At 43.3% G+C, this 14,964-nt stretch overlaps 2 protein-coding genes across 2 annotated transcripts in view; one reads left to right on the forward strand and one right to left on the reverse strand.

Annotated features, from left to right (window-relative positions):
* The window catches only part of LOC145362417 (uncharacterized), a 1,142,232-nt gene that overhangs the window by 646,799 nt on the left and 480,469 nt on the right, over nt 1-14,964 (forward strand). The gene's annotated exons all lie outside the window — the stretch shown is intronic.
* LOC145362304 (putative G-protein coupled receptor 139) lies at nt 11,829-14,934 on the reverse strand. The gene is made up of 2 exons (XM_080218386.1): nt 14,691-14,934; nt 11,829-12,727 (listed from the first exon to the last, which is right to left on the reverse strand). Exons 1-2 carry the CDS (start codon nt 14,932-14,934, stop codon nt 11,829-11,831), a joined length of 1,143 nt encoding a protein of 380 aa, XP_080074512.1.

Consider the following 14,964-nt stretch of genomic DNA (forward strand, 5'->3'; position numbering starts at 1 on the left):
AACGGAACCATCTCTTTGATTACATCACACCGGTCCATATTCCTATTTATTTTGTACCAGATCCAACCTTTAATTGTACGTCAGTAGATCCTGACCCTCTTTATATTACATTCGCTCGTATCTCTCGTTAACCTACACTGGACCATCCCTCTATTTATGTGACGTTAGGTCCTCTCAATTAATACTAATGTCCACCACGGATCTGATTATATTAAATGAGATCCAATCATTTTTTTATATTTTACAAGGTGTGTCTCTTTACATGACGGAAGAACCTCTCTCTGTTAATTCAATATAGAACAATGAATATGTTTCCTGTCAAGGTATTATGAATCATGATATACATCGGATGTGCCTGTCCGATGCCAGTCATTCTTGTTTGGAAGTGTAGGTTTATATTTTGCTAATATCTATAAGTAACTGTGAGAAACGCCGAATTGCTCTGTTATTGTATTTACCGTGAACGTTTTAACAATTTCTAAGTTATTAAACGTCATTGGAGGACAGGTCAGTATCTGAAGAATGGTGCAGCACTCGTTGTAACACCGTCAGGCAATCCCTGTTGAGATACATGTTAATAGTTGAATATTGTGTTGCATTGCGTCAATTTAACACAGATTTTAGCGAAAAATGTTTCGTCTGTCTCATTTTATTAAAAGCATTCACTGATACGGTGACAGTGTGACACTGAATTGTGGACTGACAATATCTCAGATGGATCCAACAGGCTGAATATTTATCCAATCATTGATTGCTTATCTGTTTCCCAGAAAAAAAGAAAATAAATTGCCATAGAACAAGTCTTGACAGTTATGTCACGTTTGACTTCCTGCAGTTTGTATTGTTATATTTTAAATTATTGTTTTTTTTCAATTTGGAATGTGTTCAATTGCTTAGCCCCGAAGTTCTGGCATTCCCTCCGAAATGTATTTATCTCAGTTTCCTCGTCTAAATCAATCCATAAAGCTTTCCCTTCATTGACCATCCTTTTACTAATCTGATCAAATAACTGTTGTTCATAAAAAAATATATTGCAGATGCAGGTGGTCTGAAAAAAAATGCCAGAAACACTCAGCTGACCATTCACCAAATGTGGAATGGCATTAGTGTGCATCTCTCTCTCTCTCTCTCTCCCTGCCTCTTTCTCTCTGTCCCCTACTCCCCGCCATTCCTGCCTCTCTCCCTCCCGCTCTCTGTTTCTCTTTGTCTCTCCTTGTCCCCCTCTCTCTCTCTCTGGCTCCTCTCTCTCTCTCTGTTTTTCTCTGTCTCTCTGTCTTCCTCTCTCTCTCTCTGTCTCTCTCTGTCTCTCCTTGCCCCCCTCCCTCTCCCTGGCTCCTTCTCTCTCTCTGTTTTCCTCTGTCACTCTTTCTCTCTGTCTCTCTCTCTCTGACTCCCTCTCTCTGTCTGTCTCAGATTGTGCCTAAATCCGACGACTTCTCTTCTCTCACTCAATCTCCAACACTTCAGTTTTACTGGTACCCAAGAGACAGATCCAGCTATTAGTTGAAAAAAAATGTTTTTTTTTGCTGAAGGCACCTTGTGACTGAAAAGATGCAGCAGAAAAATCCCATCAAGGGAAATTCAGTGCCGGAAACAGAGCAGTTCACTCACTTGATCTCTCTCTTCGATATCTTTCACAGGGCGCCCAACACAAAGTTTTTTTTTATTTTAGAACACCTCGGCGGGACAAAATGTTGCTTTAATTTTCCCTCCTTTTCTCGCAGTAATAATTTCCGTCCGTCTTCCCTTTAATTAACCTATTTAAACACCAAACACCGCAATTATTTAGATTCACTAAAATGGCAATGGAAGTGAAGGTAATGCTGAGACCAGCAGCAATCTGTGTGACTGTTCTTCAGGCTGTCAGAGTGAGTTCACCCTCACAGGCAGGAAGGCTGTTCACAGTGATAACATCGAACTGACGCCCACTGTTTCAATCTCAGGTAACACAACTTCCCGATTCTTGCTGCCGGTGCCAAACCGCACATCTCACTTCTGAACAGAAAATAAATCCAGGGACCACAATCTGGTGAGAACATCTGTCAGTGCGGCCTATATCTGCCCACAGAGTCAGGGCAGAGTCACACAGATCACATTGAGGTGACATTTACAAATGAGTCTGTTGTGATCTGTTCAGAGTTTCCCGGGCATAACTGATGGTCAGTGGATCAGTCACTGAACTCCCGGTTTTCGTGAAGGAAGAAAATTATAACTGTTATGTTTCATTGTTTAATCATTTTCTCTCCATCTGCTATTTACTTTTTGTTTCTCTGCTTTTATCCGTCAACACCCCGTTTTTATTTCTCCCAACTCTCCAAGTCTCTCTCCCTCTCTCTATTTCCTTGTCAATCTTTTGAACACTTTTATTAGTACTCAAAATCATGAAGGTTTGAGTGGGGCAATTAAAGAGAGAGTATTTCAACTGGGAGGGCGGTCAGCAACCAGTCGGCAAAAGTTTATTTTATTGAGCTGAGAGACAGAAATGAAATTATTTATTTTTACGCAAGATTTGTTATGAACTGGAATGAACAGCTTGAAAGGGTGATCGAATCAGATTTCACAGTAATTTTGGAAAATAAATACGATATGTCCTTCATGTGTTTAAAATTTCAAGGATTTTCGAGAATGGGAACATTTTAATGGTTCATTTATATCATTGTCCCAGCATCCTTTTTGTTTTTCTCCCTGTCCTTCACTGAGACTGAAAAAAATGCAATATTTATACAGCTGTCCTCCTGTGTAAATCTTACCTTTTTACAGCACGTGTGTGTTTGTGTGTGTGTGTGTGTGTGTGTGTGTGTGTGTGTGTGTGTGTGTGTGTGTGATTGCCAGGAACCAATCCGAAATCCTATTTACAAACCATCACTTTGAACAACTTAGCACTGGATCGAACTTGATCAGGAAAAGCACAATGACACTTAACATTTATTGCACTGTTCTTTTTCTTCCGGAGAGGTTTTCAGACTTCGTGTTTTCAATCTTCACATGCCCTAATTCTGCCTGTAAATGTGGAACTGCTTGTAAGAATGAAAAGGAACAGATTATTTTCTGTTTCTCTGACAGATTCACTATTGTTACCTCAGATAACAGAAATTTATGGATTCCGCCATGACTGTCCCCCCTTTGGGAATAACAGCTGTTAGTCAGGTGGAGTCAGTCACTCCTGCGGATGTCATAGGGTTTCCAATCCGTGTTTACCACACAAATCCCTGCGTCACTCGTCCTGACAAAGAAACCTGTGCTAAGGCCCTAGAAATGATTGTTTCCTTATATCAGGTTCCAGTCTGACTCCGGGCCCAGCTGTCTCTGTCAGTGATACACTGGGGCCAGTCATTCACATTGTAATGTTCTAATTCTCAGGTCCCAGTCTGACTCCGGGCCCAGCTGTCTCTGTCAGTGATACACTGGGGCCAGTCATTCACATTGTAATGTTCTAATTCTCAGGTTCCAGTCTGACTCCGGGCCCAGCTGTCTCTGTCAGTGATACACTGGGGCCAGTCATTCACATTGTAATGTTCTAATTCTAATTCTAATTCTAATTCTCAGGTTCCAGTCTGACAATTGAGTCCTATATCTGGAAGTTTAATGAGACACTGAGAAGAACAATTTTCATAATCTCCCCGTAATTCGAGACGGGATTTATCCATTTTCCAGCAGATCTCTAAAGACAGATAAGTCATCACCGGGGACAAAATAGTGAGGCTGCAATAATTGTATATGCAAGAGCACACAACAGAAGGGTTGTCAGTAAATAATTACATATTAAACGTTCTTCAGTTGAAACACATAAACTGTTTGGTGTTTCCATGCACTCATGGAAGGCAGTGATGGGCTGAAGGTTATCACTGGGAAAACTGAAGGGGAATTGCTAAAAGAGATCATTTCTCCAAAGGGGGTTATTAGAAAATAGAATATTTAAAATAAGTAAGCACGCAAATGTTTATGGTATTTGTTAGACAGAAAACCATAAAATTCCGACAGTTCAGAAGAAAGGCCATCTGGCCCACCGAGTCTGCATCCCATCCCAGGTCCTCCGCTCTGCCATATCCCCGTTACCCCACACATTTACCATGGCTATTCCACATATTCTGAGGGAAAATAACGGGCAATTTTGCATGGCGAATCCAACTAATACTATCCGTTGCAATATAATCGAGAGACTGGTTTCGTGCAATAATATTGAGACAGGGCCGAATACACCAGATATCAATATAGCACCTGTACTAATATAAATGCAGACTGGGCCCAGTTCAGTCATTACTGAGCGAGTGTATACAGTATCTAGCACTCTCTAACCAGCGTCGCATTTTCTCATATAAACAGAGGCATGCCATACTCAAACAACTGGGATTTTGCTGAGTACAGAATCAACTGAGAATTATTGTCATATAATCAGAAATATGATTTCGTGTCATATAAACTGGGTCACGTTTAGGATGGACAAAGACTGAGTCTATTACAGAAATAACTGAGACGATCTTCTGTATATTGTCGTGCCAAAAAATGCAGTTTCACTGCCATCTCCTGGACTAGCCTTGCTATTGCAGGAGTTGTGAAATGCTGATTTCAGTTGCTGTTTCTTATTCTTTCATAGGCTGTATATCCAGCTGGTAAGGCCAGCATATATTGGCAATCGCTAATACACTGAATTTACTGGTTTTCTAGACCATCATAAAAGGCACGTAATAGCCAAACACGTGTGCGCCTAGAGTCACCTCTGGGCTAAACTGGGAAATGATGGAAAGTTTTCTTTTCTGCAGGGCATTAGAGAATCTGATATATTTCAGGTCATGGCCGCAATCACGGAAATGACCTTTACATTCAAAATTGTAATTGCATTTTGAAGCCTGCTGTAGTTGGACTTGAACATTTATCTTGAGAAATTGGCCTACCCTCACAGAGATATTACCACTCTGTCACTGTCACCCTTTCAACATTGATAAAGTACTTACAGCAGAGAAGAAAGCCATTTTGAAGCGTCATGTGTGTGTTGGCCCTCGAAAGGAGCAATTCATCCAATAACACTCTGTACCACACAGTCTAGCATTTTGTTCATTTTCAGACAATTATCCAATCCCATTTTGAAACTATTAATTGGCGCTGCCTGCACCACACTCTCAAACAACACATTCCAGATCTGGATCACTCACTGTCTGACAATGTTTTTCGTGATGCCTCCACGTTTCTTCCACCAATTGAGTTCAACCCGCGCCCTCTGTGTCAAGATCCTTCTGCCATTGAACAGTTTCTCTCTATCTACTCTGTCAAGACCCCTCAGGATTTTGAATACCTCGTTAAAGTCACATCAGCAACTTCCTGTCAAGGAAATTAGTCCGAACCTCTCCAAAATATTTTCGTCACTGAAGTTTCTGATCTCTGGACTTATTCTCGTGTTTTCCGTTACATCCAGCCTATTGACTTTACATTCTGCCTGAGTTTGGTGCCGAAAATTGGACCGAATTTTTCGGTTGACAATTTTCCAACTGCTTTCTACAAATTTAGCACAACTTCCTTGCTTCTGTATTCTTTTCCCCAATAGACAAAAACTATTCACTTTTTTTTGTTTGCAGCTGTCTCAACCTGTCTTGCATCATGAATGATTTATATACATATTCACTCAAGTCCCTGGGCGTCTATATTCACTTTCATAGCGTATTCATCATTTCCATTTTTCTCTTCACGTTCTGTTGAACAAAACTGATCATGTAACTTTTCTCTGCACTATATTAAATATGCAAATTACTCGTCCATTCAACCAATTTGTTCTTTTTGCCCTGTCACTATTTACCTTAAATAACCATCCTCTGCTTTCCAACCTTTCCCCCAATGTGCTGGTTATCTCCAAGCTGATTCCCCAATTTCCTTCTCATCATTTATGTATCTATGACAAACAGCAAAGGTTCCAGAACTGATCCCTGAGCCACAACACTCCATTCAGAAACGCACACTTGCACAGCTACACTCTGTTTTCTATGACTGAGCCAGCTCTCCATCCACCTAGCTAGCTCACCTTTCATCTCATTTTACTGCAAATTCTGTACCACTCTGCCATGAGGGACCTTGTCAGAGGGTTTACTGGTGTCCATGTAGACAATATCCACTGCTCTACCATCATCAATCATCTTCATCACTTCCTCAAAAAATAAACTTGATCATGTTAGTCAGACACGATCTGGTCTTCAAAAAAAAAGCATGTTGCCTTTCACTAGCATATCCACTTATTTCAAAAAGGGATTAAATCCTGTCTCGAAGAACTTTCTTCAATAATTTCCTGACCACTGACGTAAGGCTCACTGGCCTGTACTTACCTGGATTATTGTTGCTATTCTTCCTAAACAAAAATCAGCTCTTCTCCAATTCTCATACTTCCACTATAGCCAGTGATGATACAAAGATTTCTCTCAAGGCCCCAGCAATTTCCTCCTGGCCTCTCGCATTATTCTGTGGTATATCACATCAGGCCCTGGGGACTTGTCCACCTTAATGTTTCTCAAGAACCCCAATATCTCATCCTTTTTGATCACAACATGACTCAAGCTATCGACATAATCTTTCCAGACTCATCATGGACTAAGTCTTTTTTTTAGTGAATATTGACGTAATGTACTTAACACCTCGCCATTTTCCTGGCTCAAGGCATAGAACCCCTCACCTGTCCTGGAGTGTGCCAACACCCTTCCTGGCTAAACTTTTGCCCTTTATATATGTTTAGAACACCTTAGGATTTTCCCCCATGCTGCGGCCAAAGAATTTTGGTGACCTCTTTTAGCCCTCTTTACTCTTTGCTTAAGTTTCTTCTTTTTTTCCTTGTATTTCATAATTGCTTTGTGTCTTCCAAGGGTAGAAAATATCTTTCTTTTTTCACTTTGACTAGGCTCATAATTTATCTCATTTTACAATGTTCCCAAAATGTGCCATCCCTATCCTTCATCCTCCTTGGAATGTGCCAGTCCGGAATTCCTATCAACTTGCACTTGAAAGCCTCCCGTGTGCCAGATGTTGATTTGCCCTCAAACATCTGCCCTAATCTACATTCTTCAGTTTTTGCCTAATATTGTTATAATTAGTCATCCCCCAGTTTAGAGTCTTCACTTGCGTATTACACTTACCATTCTCTGTCCGTACCTTAACGCTTACTGAGTTGTGATCTCTGTTCCCCAACTGCTCCCTTACTGAAATGTCGACCACCTGTCCAGGCTGATTCCTTATTTCCAGGTCTAGTTCAGCAGCTTCCCTAGTTGGATTACCCATACAATGTTTCGGGAAGCCCTCCTGGATGCTCCTTACAAACTCTGCCCCATCCACACACTGAGCACAAAATGAGTCCCTGTCAATTTTGAGGAAGTTAACTCTCCCACCACAACAACCCTGTTACTTTTACATCTTGCCAAAATCTCACTCATATGTGTTTCTCCATCTCCCGCTGGTTGTTGGGAGGCCAATAGAAAATGCCGAATCTTGCCAGTACACCCTTCCTATTCCTGCACTCTACCCATACTGCCTCGCTGTATAAGCCATGCAAAGTACATTGGGTGCAGTCCTCCTGCAGTACTGCTGCAATATTCTCCTTACCAGTCTTGATAATGTCCTTCCCCTGTTACATCACTCTCTATCCTGCTTGAATTATCTGTATCCTTGTACGTTAAGCTGTCATTCCTCTCCTTTCCTTAACCAAGTCTCTGTAATAGCAGCAACATCACAGTTCCAAGAACAAATCCAAGCTCCAAGTCCATCAGCCTTACCTGTCACACTTCTTGTATTGAAACAAATGCAGTTCAGCCTGCCGGACCCGCTTTAATTAGGAGCCACATTATTTCTGCTCTTTCTCTGAGTTTTACTGGCCCTGTTCTCTAGTTCCACTTCAGCTAATTCACCTTTGCTTTATTCCCCTCTCCCTGGTAGATTTCCTTCCCTAAAGGACATTAGTGAAAGAAATTGGTCCTTTCGACAATCAAATATGGTTTTATGGTCATCAATAGATTTTTATTTCCAGACAATTTTTATTTAATTCAAATTCCATCAGCTGCAGTGAGCGGATTCGTACCTAGAACATTAACGACATGAGGAATCCTTCCTGAAGTTATGGCATCAGTAGGAGCTACTCAGAAAATTTCCTCAGTTTTCTTTTCAAAGACTTACTCAACAATCAGCAACTTCTGTTTGTCCCACGTCACTTTCTGAACTGTAATACCTGATAGACACCTACCCAACTGGACATGGCAGTATGGACCGGGTAGTAAGGGACACAAGACACAGCAACGCCTCTCCACCCACTTCCCTAAACTCCCACACTTTCCCCAACTCTCAGCGTTTCACTCTCTGCAACTTACAGTCTGTGGAGGTCCTTCAATAGGCAGATTTCACAGGCCTCAGTTCCGAAGTTCATACTTGGTCATGCCCAAATCATTAATCAATTTTAAGTTATTACACCCCTCCCCCTCTAGGTCTGAGTAACCGCCGAGGGCTGACGGGCTTGGAAGCCTTTCTTTGAAATTTCACTGCTGGGCCTGGTTCCTCCTGCTCAGCCTCGGAAGTGAGTGGGGTTCAGCAGACCGGAGCTCGCCCCTTCCACCATGAGCGTTGTGGCCCGAGTTACCTTTATCGGGAGACAATGTGGCCGAGAGGCTAAACCCGCTGTGTCCATTTCAGACTCCGAGTTTCTCACTGGTGGAGATGGAGAGCAGGAGCGGGAGTATCTGGAATTCTTTCCAACGTTCCGGGTGTGCCGGGAATTGATTTTCCCTGCATGTCTTGGGGTTTCATGGTTTAGAAGAATGAGGGGAGATCTCATTTAGACATATAAGATGATGAATGGGATGAATAGGATAGAGGTGGAGAGGCTCTTCCCGCTCAGAAAGGACCGTAGGACTAGATGGAACAGCCTCAAGACAAACTGGGGGGCGGTTTAGAACGGAGTTGAGGAGGAACTTCTTCACTCAAAGGGTGGTGAATATCTGGAATTCTCTGCCCGTTGAAGTGGTGGAGGCTGCCTCACTAAATATTTTTAAGACGCGGGTTGATGGTTTTTTGATAAGAGAGGGGATTAAGCGTTATGGGGAGAGGGCGGGAATGTGGAACTGAGCCACGACAGATCAGCCATGATCTTATTGAATGGCGGGGCAGGCTCGAGGGGTTAGATGGCCTACTCCTGCTTCTATTTCTTATGTTCTTATGGTTTGTAGATGTTTGAAACATTCCCATTGATGGTATCTCCCAAGCGGACTTGATAGGAATCTGGCCCTGTTCCTGACCTGAACGTGCCTCATAACCAGCGTATCCATTGCCATGATTCTTAACTAATAGCCTAACAACTGCCTTTAAGGGCCTGTTCCAGTTGATGGAAACGGCACTGGGTGTCAGCTCCCGCCCTCGGAGGATCAGAGTTAACTTTGGGAAGAGTGATCATGAGCAACTCTGCTTGGGCTATTCCATTTGTTGAAGAGGGGAGGGGACTGGTGATTGGGAGGGGGTGGGGGGGGTTTTGTCCTGTATCTGAAGCTGAATCTTGATAGTTTGGTGTCAAAAGAGGCTGTGGGATAGTTTTTTGAACCTGTTTTTACTGTTTGTGCCGCTCTTTCTGCCAGGCCGTTGGATGATGGGGAATATGGACACTGTCCTAACGTGTCAAATTCTGTTCAACTTCATGCAATGCACAAATTCCTGGCTCATGAAGGGTGGACCATTTTCAGAAAACAACAGCTGCGGGATCCCGGGTGTCAAGAAAGAGGAGTGAGGCTTCTCCACTCTTGTCCTTGTGTTTGATGAACTCACCCTCTGTATGGCCATCCATTGTGAATCAGCATCTACCATTATCAGGAACATAGACCCCATGAACGGTCCGGCACTGTCCATGTGCAGCCACGCCTACGGCCGTTCCAGCCATTCCCAAGTGTGAAGAGTAGTGACTGGTGACATTCGTCCCTTGTTGATATTGCCAACACTGACCCACGACCTGTATTCATACCTGGCCACAGACGTGGCAATTTTGAGGTTATTCAGTTTGTCACTCCTGGGTGGCCACGAGTACCGCGAGGATGAGATGGTGAACCTTGGCTCAGGATGACACTCTTGAACCCCATCGGCGTGTGCCATCTTCCACAGTCAGCTGTCCTCTGCCACTCCAATATGGGTACAATTCAGGCTGTAACGGCCTTTTGGTTTCCCTCATAAGCACTCACTGCTTCAGTTTATTCAGGACTGGGTAATTTTGTATCCAAAGCCAAATATTATTGGCTGCCACTGGGAATGTTTTGAAAAAGTTCATGATTGCCGTCTCTTCCACTGGGGATATGACCAGTGTCTGTTAATTGTAGCCAACTCAAGGCATCTTCCTTTGCAAATCTGATGCCTAGTTGCCCATGTTCAGAGGGCAATGAAGTGTCAACCACATTGCTGTGGCCCTTCCCTGGGACATTGATAAACACAGTAAAAAGTCTGACAACACCAGGTTTAAGTCTAACCAATTTATTTGGTAGTAAATTCACTAGCTTTCGAGGTTACCCTCTTTGTCAGGTGAATGGAGAGTTCTGGTGACGAACATTCGCCTGACAAAGAGGGTAACCTCGAAAGCTAGTGAATTTTCTATCAAATAAATCGGTTGGACTTAAACCTGGTTTTGTCAGACTTTTTGCTGTGTTTACCCCAGTCCAACGCCGGCATATCCACATCATGACATTGATAAACCAGATGGGTCTCTCTGAAAATGGACAATGTTTTTATGGCCACTAACAAATTCTAAACTCCAGATATATTTACTCAAGTTCCACCATCTGCCGTGACGTGATCAGAATCCATGTGCCCAGAACATTAGCTGATTTCCTGCATTAATGCTCCAGTGATAAAACCTACAGTCCATCACATCCACACCTGAGTGTGCACATCCTGAATTCCAGTTACCCAGACACACCATACTATGCATGTCTGCAGGGCTCCCGGATTGGACAGTATTAACTGCCTCAATCAGGGAGCTCATATTCCAAAGCTCCACCTGATGGTTATCGTTGAAGTCCTTAGATACATCTCTCTACCTCTTTCTATGTTTCTTGTGGCTCTCTCTCTGTCACTCTTTCTCTATGTCTCTCTGTGCCTCTGTCTCTCTCGATGTTTCACTCTGTCTTTTGCTGTCTCTCCGCCTCTCCCCCACTCTCCCTCTGTCTCTCCTGCACCCCGCCCCCCAGTGTCACTCTCCTACTCCCACTCCCTGTCCCTCTTTAATTTATTTGTCTCTCTGCCCCCCCACCCACCTCACTCTGACTTTTGCTCTTGCTTTGTCCACTGTGCTTTTTCAGTCCCACTCTTTCCCATTCACTCCTGCTCTGTGTCTCGATATCTCTGTTTCTATCTGTCTCTGGCTATTTCCTTCTGCATCACTTTTTGCCTCCCGTTCACCCACCCCCCTTGTCTCCCTCTCCCTCTCGTATTACAAACTCCAATCTGTCTTCCTCTATCTCCCTTTCTCATTCCCTGTATATCTCTCTTGCCATTTTCCTCATTATTTCTGTCTTTCTCATTCCCTGTTTATCTCCCTCGCCATTTTGCTCACTATTTCTGTCTTTCACATTCTGTGAGGCTCTGTCTTTGTCTCTCTTCTATCTCATTGTCTCCCTGTTTATTTTCCTGTACCTGTTAGAAACTCTTTCAAATTCTTTGCTCTCCAAGTGTTCGTGCCTTTCCCTCTCTTTGCTACTCTCTGTCTAATAATCTCATTGTTGCTAACATTGTCCTCTCTATCTATCTGTCAGTCTTTCTATCTCTGTGAGGCTGTTTGGTGATTTACAGTTTGAATGTCCAATAGGAAGAGTCAGAGGTCTTGTTGTTGTCATTTCCTCTCAGGCTGTATTGAGTTGAAAAATTGCAGTAAGGGGATATTTCAGTAGATTCTTTAGCTGCTGCCTGAACTGCGTTTGTGTCACAGCGTAAATAGCAGTATTTGTACAGCAACTTGTGAGTTGCAGCATGAAGCCCAATTCCATAACATAAAAGTCTAATCTAAATTTAAACCCCAAATCATACATGCGATTCCATGCTGAATAAACCATGAATATTGACCATAAGATAATGAAATTGGCTGAGATAACAAATAGGAAAATGATGGATTTCCTTCGACTCTCCAACTCTGGGTCTCTTGGATTCTCACCGCTGCGGTGAGCCCGGAGTCTCCTGCGGGCTCTGCTGCTCACTAAAATGTGTCTGACGGTGAGAACATTCAGCAGCAGAATCAGGACGAATGGGGCACACGGGTTTAGAATGTAATGGAGGAACTCGATTGTTCCCCAGACCAGAGAGTACATAACACCAGTTGTGAAGTGACAAAACCAGGGGAGGTTCCACAGCCGATATGTATTTAATAACATAAAATACCAGATAATGTTCTTTAAACAGCTCAGCACTGTCACTGTTCCCAGAACCACAGCCGCCGATTTCTCAGTGCAATATTTACTTCTCAGCTTGGGGCAGCAAATGGCCACAAATCGATCAAAGGTGAAAGTGACGGTGAACCAGACAGAACAGTCAGTGGCTGCATAAAGCAGGACAGCGTGGATGTTACACACGGGGAATGACAGCAGGAAATAAAAGTGTTCCCCATAAACAATGGGAATGTGTCTCAATATCAGGTCGAGGATAATGACCAGCAGATCCCCTGCTGACATGGCAACCAGGTAACGAGTGACACATTTGGACAGACCACAGTTTCTGCTCGTCAACGTCGCAATTGTGATTATGTTCACTGTCAGGAAGGAAATACAGAATAAAATTAGATATGATTCGATGGAAGGAATTGCCATTTAGACTTACGATGGTTTTTTTTTTAAAAAGTACATTATCATAACAATTGGAATACATTTTTTAACGCAGCACGTCTTTCGGAGTGTGAGGGGAAAGTAGAGCATCTGGAGTAAACCTGTACAGACACAGAGAGAATGTACAAACTCAACACAGACAATGACCCAAAACTGGAACTGAACCCAGGTCCCTGATGCTGTGAGTCAGCAGTACTAACCACTATGCCACCGTACTGCTCCTTGGTAGTGACACAACGTTAACATTTGGGAAAGAGCTTTCCAGGGAGTCCTCAACATTATCCCTCACTCAGCTACAGGTAAATATCCCCTCTGCCTGTGAAGGATTTGGAGGGTAAGAAGGATGAGGCAGTAAACCCTAACAGAAGATGCGGAGTGGAGTCCCGTAGGTGGTAATCTGTTGTCTCTCAGACAGCTCACTGACAACTCCCACAACAGAGCTGGTACCAAACAGTGTTGGTTTGACCCTTTCCTCTGGACAATACTAACAGTTGGCAGAGGGAGACCCTGATGCCCTGAAGCACAGAATCTCTATTAGATTTACATCTCCATGAGTCCTCTCATGGCAGGAATGTTGTCAATATATGCACCAGGTAAAAACTCAAACAAAGGCCAGTAGCAAAGGAAAAGCCAAGCAAGCTGCCTAATGATTCTCATCCTGTGACTCCAACATCCAATATTATGAAATGCATGAAAAGGTTAGTCATGGCATGAATCAGCTCCGGCTTCCCAGATTTCCTGGATCCACTACAGTTCACTACATCCACAACCGGTCCAAAATCCCATCTCTCTGACACTACAGTCAACCCTGTAACACCGACTCATGTTTTTCGACGACAGCTCAGCCATTAACACCATTATTCCTATGCATGTGTCTGTGTGTATGTGTGTGTGTGTGTGTGGGGGGGCGTGTTGTGTGTGAGCACCAGAGTACCTGATGAGTGCTCCTAAGTGTGTGTTATTCCGGAGGCTTACAACAATTTTGGCTTCTGAATTTGTGTGTGAGTGGGAGTAAGTGTCTAAATCTGATTGCTTCTATCAGTAAATGTTTCTATTAATATATGTATGTTTGTGTTTCTGTGACTCCAGGAAAGTTTGTGGTGGTACAGGGGATAGTGTTGTTGCCTCATAGCACTAGGCTCCCTGGTTCAATTTCAGGCTTGGCTACTGACTGTGCAGAGTCTACTCGTTCTCACTGTGTCTGCGTGGGTTTCCTCCAGGTGCTCCGGTTTCCCCCAAAAATCTGAAAGTTGTGCTGGTTTGATGCATTGGCCATGCTAAATTCTCCCTCAGTGTACCTGAACAGGCGCCGGAGTGTGGCAACTCGGGGATTTTTATAGCAACTTCATTGCAGTGTTAATGTTTGCATACTTGTGACATTGATGAATGAATTTCAATATGAAACATGTTTTCTCTTGAGATCCTGCTGTGCAAACAGGATCAATAGAATGCATTCTGCAGCGTGGTGACTGGGTGGGCAATTGGCAGTGAGCTGGCGTTACATGTAGATGGTAAAAAACGATTCTGCTTTATATTTTTCTCACAAAGGATTAGTGTTAGGTCACATGTCCATGGATAGTCACAGCACACAGAAGACACCCTAGCCCATAGGCCCTGAGACAATTGTCAGCGGCTGAAAGAATTAATAACAGGATATAGGGATTCAACAGAAACAACAAGAGCAGCAAACCCAGTACAGTAAATGACAAGGAAATCAATACAGTTAAACAGCCTTTCTAGAATTAGGAACTGGGGACAGAACTTTACAGCCTCACTTTTCCGAAAACTGCAAAATCCTACCCATGTTCAACAGACCTTCCCATGCTCTGACCCTTGCCTGCTCCGATTCCAGTGGCAGTCGGACTGGTACAATTCCAGACAGGGACTTACCCGGAACTCCAACAATCGCCAAGATGGGATAGTAAAAGTACTGAATCGCCATCAGTAGACTTTCAATCCGATAAGCTAATGGCATCCTCCAATCATCTAAGGTAAGAATAGAAATCCAATAGTATAAACTTTTGTCCATGGCTGGAAACTTCCAATCCATTGTTCCCAGATTCTGATCCATTGTTGGAACTTTCTGGGTCATTGTCCCCAGATTCTGATCCACTGTTGGAACATTCTGGGCCATTGCTCCCAGATTCTGATCTCTCCTCTCCCT

Source organism: Carcharhinus amblyrhynchos, unplaced genomic scaffold, assembly GCF_965287045.1.
Source record: "Carcharhinus amblyrhynchos unplaced genomic scaffold, sCarAmb.v2.hapA scaffold_38, whole genome shotgun sequence".
Taxonomy (NCBI): Eukaryota; Metazoa; Chordata; class Chondrichthyes; order Carcharhiniformes; family Carcharhinidae; genus Carcharhinus; species Carcharhinus amblyrhynchos.